This window comes from Podarcis filfolensis, assembly GCF_964270895.1.
Source record: "Podarcis filfolensis genome assembly, chromosome: 2".
Lineage (NCBI taxonomy): Eukaryota > Metazoa > Chordata > Lepidosauria > Squamata > Lacertidae > Podarcis > Podarcis filfolensis.
Genome location: NC_139605.1, coordinates 80,557,332 through 80,568,856, shown reverse-complemented (window position 1 = coordinate 80,568,856; position 11,525 = coordinate 80,557,332). Strand labels below are relative to the sequence as shown.

The 11,525-nt window shown below is 45.0% G+C and overlaps 1 protein-coding gene across 5 annotated transcripts; it reads right to left on the bottom strand.

Annotated features, from left to right (window-relative positions):
* Positions 1 to 123: 123 nt before the first annotated feature.
* Positions 124 to 11,094, bottom strand: FBXW9 (F-box and WD repeat domain containing 9). 5 transcript variants are annotated; one of them, XM_083595607.1, is made up of 11 exons: positions 10,943 to 11,094; positions 8,979 to 9,407; positions 7,553 to 7,695; positions 6,178 to 6,306; positions 4,769 to 4,881; positions 3,956 to 4,047; positions 3,233 to 3,381; positions 2,169 to 2,282; positions 1,515 to 1,604; positions 936 to 1,001; positions 124 to 718 (listed from the first exon to the last, which is right to left on the bottom strand). In XM_083595607.1, the coding sequence occupies exons 2-11, from the start codon at positions 9,403 to 9,405 to the stop codon at positions 644 to 646; spliced, it is 1,398 nt and encodes a 465-aa protein (XP_083451733.1). In that variant the 5' UTR covers positions 9,406 to 9,407; positions 10,943 to 11,094; the 3' UTR covers positions 124 to 643. The 5 variants fall into 5 exon arrangements, 2 of the variants coding, with proteins under 2 accessions (XP_083451733.1, XP_083451734.1); XM_083595608.1 differs by having other exon boundaries at positions 7,553 to 7,692; positions 10,943 to 11,093; XR_014543605.1 differs by lacking the exon at positions 1,515 to 1,604 and having other exon boundaries at positions 700 to 718; positions 2,136 to 2,282.
* Positions 11,095 to 11,525: the final 431 nt, after the last annotated feature.

Sequence of the window (11,525 nt, the reverse complement as noted above, 5' to 3'; positions counted from 1 at the left end):
TGTGTGTGTGTGTGTGTGCAAACCGTTGACTTTTGCGCTGCTGGAATGTAGCCTGTTGTATAAAGATAAGCAGGCTTTTAAAAACATGCTGTTTGCATGAGAAACAAAACAAGGCACCATCACTCCTGATCAGCCATCTTTAATTTAAAGTTGTAAACATGGATCAGAACTGGGTCACTGGAGGGTGCTTTTAACCTGATGGGAAACTCCGCCCTCCCTTGTTCTCATAACTCTTTTCCCTCGAGCTGACATTCCTCAGGCTCGGAGCTGTGCCTCTAGGATAATATCCTTTCACCTGAAGGGCCAGCTAGTTCTCTTCATTGACCATGCCACTCTGCGGTGCTGCTCTCCTTAAGGCCGAGTGTGGCAGTGACAGCTCAAGTGGACGAGGAGTATGTGTACATGCGCATGCGCACAAGAGAAATGGGAGTGAGCAGCTGACAGGGTTTGGACATGTAGAGGTCCACTAATTTTGGAGCATGACTCTTGGTTACAAGCTACCTGGGACAAGTAAAGGCTGAACCTCCACCCCTAACCTCACAGCTCCAAAGAGCAGACAAAACAAAAACCTAACAACTCAGTGGGAACTGGGAACCTGGGGGCAGGTTGTCTGAGACTTGGCACTTGTGTTTGCAAGTGTGGATCACACACTGAGCTTCCAGACTTCTACAGAGACGCCACCAGAGGCAGCGACGGCCATGTTTCCTTCAACACTGATCTGAAAAAGAGGAGAAAGGAAAGGGTGGGTGGTGGAGTAAATCCAAGTACAGTGAGAAAAAGTCACAGAAGCCAAAACACACACCCCAGCACATAACCCCACATAACAAAGACAGCTATGGATGCTTTCTCCCACAATCTCCCCTGCTCCCTTTTTCAGGTTGGGGCCAGTATAAAAAGTCTGTAATTAGGTTGACGAGCACCCCCACAATCCTTACCCCATTTAGCACACAGCTGTGTGTGCGTGAACAGATGACCTTGGGCGGATCTGTGGGAACATGGATCTGGAAGAGAAATCCAAGAGGTTACGGTCTAGAAGCTTAAAATCTAATGAAATGGAAAGTTGCGTTTCGGTACCACACAAACAATGGCTAAGTAGAGAAAATAGTGTATGGGACAGAGCAGATTGGTTCGGAGTCACAAGGGTGTTGTACCAAGGCAACTATTTGATAAGAAAAGAATGACCTGTGTGACTGATAAAGACCAGGAGTGCACTGTGAAGCAATCGGTCTGCAATCAGGGGCATGGAAACCTGGTATGAAAACAGCTTTGTGCGGGCTCTGGTCTTCCTTTATCATGGCTATGTCAAGCTATTAGTTCTCCCGCAGCTGGTGGGAGACTCCAAGGGGTTTGGCTGCTTTAGCTAGGAAGACGCACCTTTCATGCTCTGTCTTTCAGCCTGAAAAATGGGCAGGTTTTGCTTTGCCCCCACAGGTGAAGGATGGGATTGGGAAGCCCTGTCTCCTAGGCCTGTCTGTGGTTCAGACCTGTAACTTAAACACCACCACAATTCTTACACGCAGTGTCTTGTCAGTGGAAGTTGTGTAAAGTGCACCCAGTGAATGTTGGATTCCCGTGATCTGAGAGCGGTGACCCACATCGAAATACTGTGGAACAAAACAAAAACAGAGTGATGCTTTGAATGGGAGACAAATGCTAGTATGCTGCTGCTGCTGCTTCTTTTACAACTGGTTAGGCACTAGCAGTTCGAAAGCACGTCAAAGTGCAAGTAGATAAATAGGTACCACTCCTGAGGGAAGGTTAACGGCGTTTCCATGCGCTGCTCTGGTTCGCCAGAAACGGCTTAGTCATGCTGGCCACATGCCGGCTCCCTCGGCCAATAAAGCGAGATGAGCGCCACAACCCCAGAGTCAGTCACGGCTGGACCTAATGGTCAGGGGTCCCTTTACCTTTAGGCACTAGTGATTTCTATACTATCAGCAAAACATGCTTGTTTGGGTTCAGAAGCAACACTGGCAGAAGAAGAATGGCTCCAAATGGTCAAAGCTCATGAGATTTCTAAGGTGAATCCCAGCAGTGTTATAAATATCTCTACAATCTACTGAAAAGCAACACCTTATGCTAGGCTATGCTTAGCAAAGCACAAGTAATTTTGTGGGTGGAGATTAGAGAAGTACCATATTTCTCCGCGATTCAACTTCTCAGCGTACCCGGATGTGCTGGAAACACCCTCCTTTGTTTTCAAAGACATACAGCTGCCCATTGTTGTCTCCTGCCCATAGCTGAGCACCATGGTATGACATGGTGAGGAGGTAAGAGTCCAGCTAGGGAAGGAATGGAACTAATGTCACTGGCATTAATCAAGGTATTGTACTAAAGTAAAGCAGATAGCTCAACTAAGTGAAATAGATTGTATATGCTAAAGTAGAAAACAATATATAATATGAAATATGGGGCGAAATTCTTGAACCTAAATAAGGAAAATTAGCAGAACTGAGGCTAGGTTCAAACATAGCGCAAAACTATGCTTTGTGCTAACCATGAGCTTCCACATGAACAAGCAAACCATGGTTTAGAGCTGCTTTTCTGCCTTTAGTTTCCCATCTGGCTCAGCACTAAGCTTCAAAAGTTCACCCTCAAGTATTCGCTTGAGGTAGAGCTACTCCCATTTTCATGGTATAGCAGCCTCTTCAGGCAAAACAATGGCCCCGACAAACCACTCTGTAAATTCAGTCAGAACAGAGCTTCTGTCTGTGGTTTCAAAGCCTGGTTTGCCAGTCCCAAACAAACTGGGAGCAAGCTCATAATGCGAAACCATGGTTCAGCTAAAGCAACTGTGGTTTCATGTAATGTCTGAATGCAAAAACCGCCCTCTGGAATGTCTCCCACATGGCCTTGCCGTATAAACTTAGGAGAGTAAAGGTCAGGCAAGAACAATGCCAAGTTAAAGAATACTTGGGTGAGGCCAGATCAAGGTCCCACTAAACTTGAGAGCCTCAACTTGGAATGTGTAGCTTCCTGAGCCATATAGCCTCTGAGTTTTATTTAGCACAAGAACATACCTAATCTGAACACAAGTAAAAGCCTGGGATTTGGTTTGTAGTCCCAGACCTTCAACTAATACAGAAATAAGTAGCACTCAAACCCACAGGATTAAGGATTCTCCTGACAAACTCTGGAGACAACACAAACAGATCCTGGTTTTCTAAGCTGCTTTCTAAGGAACTCTTGGCCATCCTCATCACAAGAAGAAGAGTCAAAGTCTGAAGCTCACCTGTAGCCTCTGGAGGACACTGTTGGCCCTCCTGTCAAAACACACCAGTGTTCGGTCCTCACTGCCAGAGAGAATGAAGCGCTCATCAGCTGCAAGTGATAGGACTGCACTGGAATGAAGCTTGCGGCTCTTCACTGGGGCTAGTGCAGCTGTGAGAGAGGACCAAGAGATGCATTAACAGAGCCCAGGCACTTACCTAAGATCTCACAAAAGAAATGCCTCATTCAGCAAGCACCTCACAGATATTCTCTCTCCCTTGTAGGCCATAGTCTTCCAGCTGAAGTCACTTTCATTGGGCAATAACTAAGTAGCAGAGCTTCTAGGTGCTCTCTAGCCAGCTCTTCACTACTACTGACAAATATTGGGGCAGGAGGCAAAGCTAACCATTGCAGTGATTAGATGTAGAACAGCAGCAAGGATTTCCTTTAAGCAGGTCATATTTTTCTAGCCTAAGCAAGTAGCGTTAAAAAACACCATTTCACTGCGCAGAGTTTTCTAGTTAAGATGGCTGCCAGAAGCAGCTACGTGCTAGCCACTTATGTGAACTGAATGGAGGTATCTGGCTGGGTTTCCTGGCTGCCTGCCCCAGCCCTTCTCCTTCCCTCAGAGGAGATAGCAAACTTATCTATATGCCTGCCACCCCATAGGCACTGACTGCTTGCAAGTGAGCATGGCAGTTGCAGCTCAAAGCACCAGTATCCACAGGAAACAACGGACACTAACCTCGAGGGTCATACACTGACACCTTCTTGTCATAGGTTCCCGTGACTAGAATGTCAGGCAGATATGAAAGGCACAGCACAGCTGCTTTTCCTCTAGAACAAGACAAGAAGGGAAGAATCGGGTGAAGGGCCAGAGCACACACTTCAAATAATACATGAAAGTCAGTCAACCTCTGCTTAGCCTTAGACCTAGACCAATAGGATTGAGAAGTGGGATTTGCTAGTTCTCGTTTTGCTGCCTTCTATGCCGTCCTGTAGGATGAAGCAACCATCCTCTTAATGCCTGCCACACATTAGCTGAGACTTCTTCTGCCTCCCCTGGCCTCACAAATCAGAAGAACTAATTCTTTCCTATATGCAACACACAATTTTCCCCCTTTTCTGCCCTCTCCTGAATCCCTTCATTTGGCTTTTTAGTGAGCTCTTGGGCTATAATGAATAAACAACAACAACAAAATCAATGAAGGTCTAGAGTACCCAGTGCTGTCACCAACACCTTAAATCCTTTACTACAGGGGCAAAGCGATCCTGAATGATTCCACTTTTTTGCTCATCTGATTTAGAGGCAAGTTTTCGTACCCCACACCCTTGCCTCTAATCCTCCTTAGCAACATTCTGTTCTGCCTAAACAGCACAAGGCCTTCAGCCAAGACAAACCTCTCATGCATGAGCATTGCTAAATAATGCCCCCACAGATTCAACACAGAACACTGCGATGAGGCATCATACTCAGCTGAACATGTAGCAAAACTCCAGGTTCTGCCACTCCCAAGTGCTACTCCATTCACAGGGGAGAGCACAGAAGCAACCTTACTTGATTTCTCCACACTGTTGTCCATTAGCAGCTATGTCCCACAGCTTCACTGTGCTGTCCCAGGAGCCAGAGCACACACGGTCATCTCTTGCAGCCAGTGACCAAACCCATCCCTATGCAGTGAAAAGAAAAAGCAAGAGCCATCACTGCGCTTCAGTCCTTTGTTTAGTAACATTGTGATTATCATTCTAGTGACATGTAAAGAACATGTGATCTTGCCCCACTGCAGAGGATAGCCCAAGAAGGTATGGACAGACCCAAATAATTAACTCTCACCAGAAGATGAAAAAGGAATAGTTCATCTTTCTGCTATCCTCTTGAACTGGTGAATGCAGCAAAACAGACTAGCATGGATAGGGGACAATTGTGGGATTTCCCTTTTCAAAAGACAGACATTTCTAATACAACTCTGCTTGGGTGTGAGAAACTGGGTTTCGCTAAGCCAGGAAACAGACAACAGTTCAAAATGGAGCAACTGGTCCAGCTCTGCATTACAGAATCCTTGAGCATGGAAGACACTGAACAGAAGTGCCTCAACATCTTCTCCCTTTCATAAGTGCCTACTTCTCTCTAATCACCAATTCAGCCAGCTAGCCCTGGGGATTATCTAATTGATTTTTGAATTTTATTGTTATTCATGTTTTTATACCGTATTTTATGCTGCTTTTATAATTAAGTGTTTTAAATTTGTTGTTCGCCATCGTGAGCCTGGTTTTTGAACTGAGAAGGGCGGGGTATAAATAAAAAATTATTATTATTATTATTATTATTATTATTATTATTATTATTATTATTACCGTCATCAGAAGGGACAGGGAAGAAATGCAGCCTTCAGATATCATCTCCTTCCTGGACAGGATAGGCCAGTTTTCCTCCAGGATAGACAACAACTATCCAGCCCCCTTCCCTCTCATAACAACTATTTACTGTGTGGCCAGATGCAAAAGGGTGCTGGCCATTTGGAGAGGCAACTTAAAGCTTTTTACACTTCTAACAGGCGACCAGTCTATTTTAGTCTAACATGCTGTGTTTTCTGAAGGGATAGGGAAGGTAAAAGAATGCTGGGACAATTAGTAGCGTAAAGGAGGTGGTGTTGATATTAAGAAGAGTGAGAACAACTGGAAGCAGTTATACGGTGGGAGAACTGCCACTCACTGCAAGGCACTGCCAGGTAAAAAACAGATTGATCTGGGAGAACTGGCCTTGAATCTTTCAGAGGGGGGTGTATGTGTGGAAATTTTGAGCTGATATGCTATTTCTGCTACTCATTAATCTTCTGTGTATTTAAGTGTTCTAGACGTTAGCAACAGTAGTGCTTCTGGATTAAACATTTACAGGATAGGATAATTATAGAATTAAAGTACTACCACTACATGACCTAGGGGCCATAGACTCCAGACTCTGGTTACCTTGTGTGTGCCATTGCGCTCTGTCCCCAGTGCCTTCACCAGCACTTTTTCTGGTGCTTTGCCTAGCTCTCTCAGGTCCCACAAATTGACATTTCGGTCCCGAGAACCTGAGACACAGAGCTTCCCACCCTGGATACAATGAAAAACAACTGATTACTGTAAAAGCTGAGCCACTGTCCCTCCTTCTTAAGATGCTTCAACAAACAATATACAGGGTAGTGATACACCGGCACATTGCAAAGTCATACAAAAATGTATCACCAAAGCAACTATTCCAGAGTAAGGAGTGTGAACAAGCAAACAAATAAATCACAGAAGAAGTCTTTTTCTTTCAGTCAATCGTGTATTAGTAGAAGCAACATCAACATGTAAATCAACTTAAAGACGCTGTTCCAGTACAAGCAGTGTTTCTTCCCATAAGGGGCTTAATCATTGAGCTGTATAATGTAGTCTAGACAATATACAATCAATAGTTTAGACAAATCTGTCCCTCTGTGCATTTATTCCATAGGAAGAACAGAAAGAGGCTATGTAGCCTTCTATTTGCTGGCCTTCCTTCTTGAGAGGCAGGAACTAAAAAAAACAAAAAACCACCTCTGCATGAAGGATATGCACAAGGACTTCCACATCAGGGCTTCTCCCTTCACTGCACACATCCACTGAAATTGGCTCAGGGTTGGCGGGGCAGGAGAACCCCCAGAACAGCGCATGGAGGGAGGAGACCAGGATAATTCTTCCTACTCTCCATTCATGGAAGCCTCGGCTGGATCACATACCTTCTCTATGTGGAAGAACACAACTGGACACAACCCACTAACTGTATAATTTTCAAATTGAACACTGTAATCATAAATGTTAACTTTAAAAAAAAAAGTAGTTAAGGGGCATGCCATTGCTGGTATTCCACTCAGCATACCGGACCATGAATCCTCCCAGCTAAAATATTTTGGGTTGTAACCAACAAAAGTATTTCATGCGCAGTGGAACAACTTCTCTCTCCTTCTCCTCTAGCTCTGGGGGTCTCCCAACCCTCCAAAGCAGATTTAGGGGGTGCACTGGGGGAGGATGCAAAGTTTTGTTAAGTGAGCTGAAATTGTTCCACTCATGCAATGTCCACTGTCAGTCTTAGAGGTTTAAATCCAGAGTCAGCCCTCTCTTCTAAGGAATGGAATGCAATGTGTAAGAAATGGAACTTCTGCTGACAATTTAGATGAATTAATTTTGTAAGACTGATTTCTCAGATGAGTAATCACAGAGAGGTTATGACAAAATAATATTTCAGAACACACTCCTAACTTCATGACTGCTTGTTCACAGACTCTATCAATCATTAACATTGTACAAATAAAAGCGGCACAGGAAATGTGACTTTTACCTGGAGCAGCAGCACAGAGTCAACTGATGCAAAGTGTCCCTCAGCAAGGGAAAAGTGCTCTGTGTTCCTGCCATTTTCTGCCCATTGTTGGAGGTGCTCCTCTAGTTCAATGCAGGCAGCTGGCCAGTTAAAGGCATGATCTGCTGAGACGTGAAAAAGGCATAAAGAGATGCTATTCTTCCTTTGGGCTTTGCAGAACAAACTCAAGCAACGTAAGCAAATGTATATACAGTGGTACCTCGGGTTACAGACGCTTCAGGTTACAGACACTTCAGGTTACAGACTCCGTTAACCCAGAAATAGTACCTCGGGTTAAGAACTTTGCTTCAGGATAAGAATAGAAATCGTGCTGTGGTGGTGCGGCGGCAGCAGGAGGCCCCATTAGCTAAAGTGGAGCTTCAGGTTAAGAACAGTTTCAGGTTAAGAACGGACCTCCAGAACGAATTAAGTTCTTAACCCAAGGTACCACTGTACTGTATCTTATTTACAACATTATCCATTGCTTTTCCATACAAGTGCCCTCAAAAAGAGAAAACAGTAGTTATATAACCATAAAAGTGGGTTTTCATCAATTCGGAAAACTTTGGAGACTGAAAGGACATTATCTTTAAATACAGAGCCAGCACTCAGCACTATCAGTTTGGTGTCAACATTACACCCAATTCTGGGCTCAACTGTAACTCTCTAAAAATTAAAGGCAGGTTTTCAATTTGAAACAAAAGAGGCATGGAATCTAAAGAGCAAGAATGGGCAGGAAGACACTTAGCCACAAATGTTTATAGAATAATGTTTAAAAACCTGCAGGAATACAGTGGTCCCTCGGGTTAAGAACTTAATTCGTTCTGGAGGTCCGTTCTTAACCTGAAACTGTTCTTAACCTGAGACACCACTTTAGGTAATGGGGCCTCCCACCGCCACCGTGCGATTTCTGTTCTCATCCTGAAGTAAAGTTCTTAATCCAAGGTACTATTTCTGGGTTAGCGAAGTCTTTAACCGGAAGCGTCTGTAACCCAAAGTACCACTGTACTAACTTCCATCCATTTCAGCCTCCCTATCAGAAATAACAGTGATTTCAGCTGCCAGTTGCCCTGGAACAGCAGAGTGGAAGGGCAGCATATTCTGGGTTCTGCCATTGGACACAGCCAGTGAGACCAACAGACCCCACCCACTGCCCAAAGAAGGAGCAGCTACAAGGAGTTTACTCCCTGCCAGAAAAAAAAACCCATAACAACTTTGGCATCTAAGAACACATGAGTTCGCTTTATTCCTCCTCCATGCCCAATTCCATTTCTTTTTGTGCTGTGTCTTTTAGAATGCAGATCTGAGAACAGTGATTATCTTATTATTGACAAAGCTGATCTGGAAAGGTTAGTTCATACTTGAGTTAACAAGAGAATAAAACATGGTAGGCAGAAAGGGAACCCACCTTGCACAACTGGATAGCTGCTGCCGATCCTCTTCAGCAGACGAATTCTCCAAGTGACTTCATCCTGCAGAATGTCCCTCAGTGTCTTGCAGACCAAAGGAAGGACACCCAGGACAAATCTGGGCTTCAGGTAGGAACAGATCTCCAAGATCAGCTCCAGAGGAAGAGATAACAGCCCTGTATCATCAGTAACAGGAGACTTTTTCAGTTCCAGAGGAGGAGACCTGTGATCTGATACTTGGGCCTTATCACTTACGGAGAGAGATGTGGGAGGAAGGCACTGGGATGCCTGACTAGACTGGCTTGAAGATCCAAGAACACGTTCAATGTATTCCTGGGCCTGGGTATCTGGATCCGCTTTGCTCTCTGTGTCAGAATCATTATCAGAGTCTTGGTGTTCAGTAGCAGAATCAGGAGGAGCATCCATACCTGTATCAAGAACAAAAAATGAGAGCTATGGTAAAATGTAAATCTATAATCATATACTACAGTTGTACCTCAGAAGTCGAACAGAAACTGTTCCAGAAGTCCATTTGACTTCCAAAATGTTTGAAAACCAAATCACAGCTTCTGATTGGCTGCAGGAAGCTCTTGCAGCCAATCAGAAGCAGCGGAAGCACCATCAGATGTTCGGGTTCCAAAAGAACATTCGCAAACAAGAACACTCACTTCCAGGTTTGCGGTGTTTGGGAGTCAAAATGTCCGAGTTCCAGGGCGTTTGGGATCCAAGGTATGACTGTATTTTACTACTATCACTATAATTTTTCAGTAAGGGTACAACTATTTTTAATGGACAACAGATATTCTATGAAGTGCAAGCAAAAAATATATTTTTACATGGGGCCTGTGTTTTTATCCACAAAACCAGAGGTGTAACTTCTTAAAAAAATAAACAACTAAACGGACAACTGGAAGAATAAGATCTTATTTTATTAGTACATTTAATCCAATGAGCTCAAGTTGGCTCTCCTGCTCCCCATTTTATCCTCACAACAACCCTGTGAGGAAGGCTATGCTTTGAGACAATGGCTGGTCCAAAGTTCCCAGTGAGCTTCATGGCAGAGTCGGGATTTTAACCTTGGACTCCAAGGTCCTAGTCCAATACACTGACCACTACACCACATCTATGCTTAGTGGTTCTCAAAGGTGTGGCAGGAGACGATGGCAAGTGTGGCAGGAAGATTCAAGGTCTATCAAAGAAACATTTTAAAATTTCAGTGTACTGTAGCATCAAAAACAGTATCTATGCCTCTCTTCAAGAGCATTGGCTATTTTTCTGCAGTTCTCTACGACAAGCTGAAGTGAACAGGGATTTTCAACTCCGACAAATTTGAAAGATCAGAAAAGAGAAAGGTTTCTTTGTGTTGACAAGATGTGTTTGTTTCAAATTAGACCTAATATAAATGAGATTACCCAGCAAACGCAAACTCACGCCCCTTTCATTGAGGTATATACTTTGTGAATCGCCCTGAGATCTGTGGATCGAAGGGTGGCATTATAAAATATGCAAGAAGCTCGTTTACAATTATATTTTGGGAATGATTCATGTTCTTACATAGCTGTATTGTTTTATACAGCAGAACCTGCATGTGGATAAGGAAATTGGGGGCAGAGCCCTTTTTCGCACTGACAGGTCTGAAAGGAGCCATATTCTCTTTCCTAAGTAATAGAGACGATAACCAAGTGGAAGAGGAATTATTATTTCCGCTTCCCAATCCAAGATTCATCCTGCAGAAGTCCGGGAGGCAAAGCAGGAGGACGTTGCAGGCAGGTGCAAAGAGAAATGCCAATTCCAACTCGCAGGTAATCCCATAAGCAGCGCAGGAGTCACACCCGCCCCGGAAGCCATGGAAAAGGCTGGGCAGTGCCTAGGCGGAGACGGCGGAGACCGACGCCCGCCCGCCCGCCCTCCTTCCACCCCGCGGTGCTTTCCTGCCTCCTTTCTGCCCCATGGCCCCTCTCACCCGTGGGCCGAGCTGCCTCGACCTTTCTCCCGAAGCGGAGCGGCGAGTATCATGGAGTCAAGGCAGCCTCTCCAGGATCCTGACAGGGCTGAGCCGCCGCCTTCTCGCGTCTCGTCTCCAAGGAGAAAACACTTCCGGCGCGGCGTAGTGACGTCAGAAGCCCGGCTCTCTGCCGAGTCCAACCATTTCGGGCCAGGCGGCTCCGCGCTGCCTTCGGGACCACTGCGGCGTGTTGCGTGTCGGGGGCCGGGGAGCAACCCAGGGCTGCTAAAGCGGCGTTGTCGCGCAGCGGCAGCTGCCTCCGGTCAACGGGATCAGGTCGAGGCCGCTTAGGCGTGTCCAAGGAAGGCCCGGCTTCCCTCTTAGTAGGCACGTAAGAGCACAGGATCGCCATTTCAGTATTGTCCGAGCAGTCATAGTACTATCTTGTAAGCTTAGTTTATTCCTTTGCCGTAACTGGCTGCGATTTGCTAATGGTTAGTAAGACAAACATGGACAGCTCAAAAGACAAGATTAAGAACATGTCTTCAGACTAGGTTTTAAAGAATATAAAGCAACTGCAGCCATTTATAAAGTTTTGGAA

Excerpts from the sequence above, each read along its gene's own strand:
- FBXW9 (XM_083595607.1), bottom strand. The coding sequence starts at position 9,405 with ATGGATGCTCCTCCTGATTCTGCTACTGAACACCAAGACTCTGATAAT. Across the intron at positions 4,882-6,177 it reads AGCGCAATGGCACACACAAG|GGATGGGTTTGGTCACTGGC; the intron begins GTAACCAGAGTC and ends TTCACTGCATAG. Across the intron at positions 1,002-1,514 it reads CCACTGACAAGACACTGCGT|ATCCATGTTCCCACAGATCC; the intron begins GTAAGAATTGTG and ends TTTCTCTTCCAG.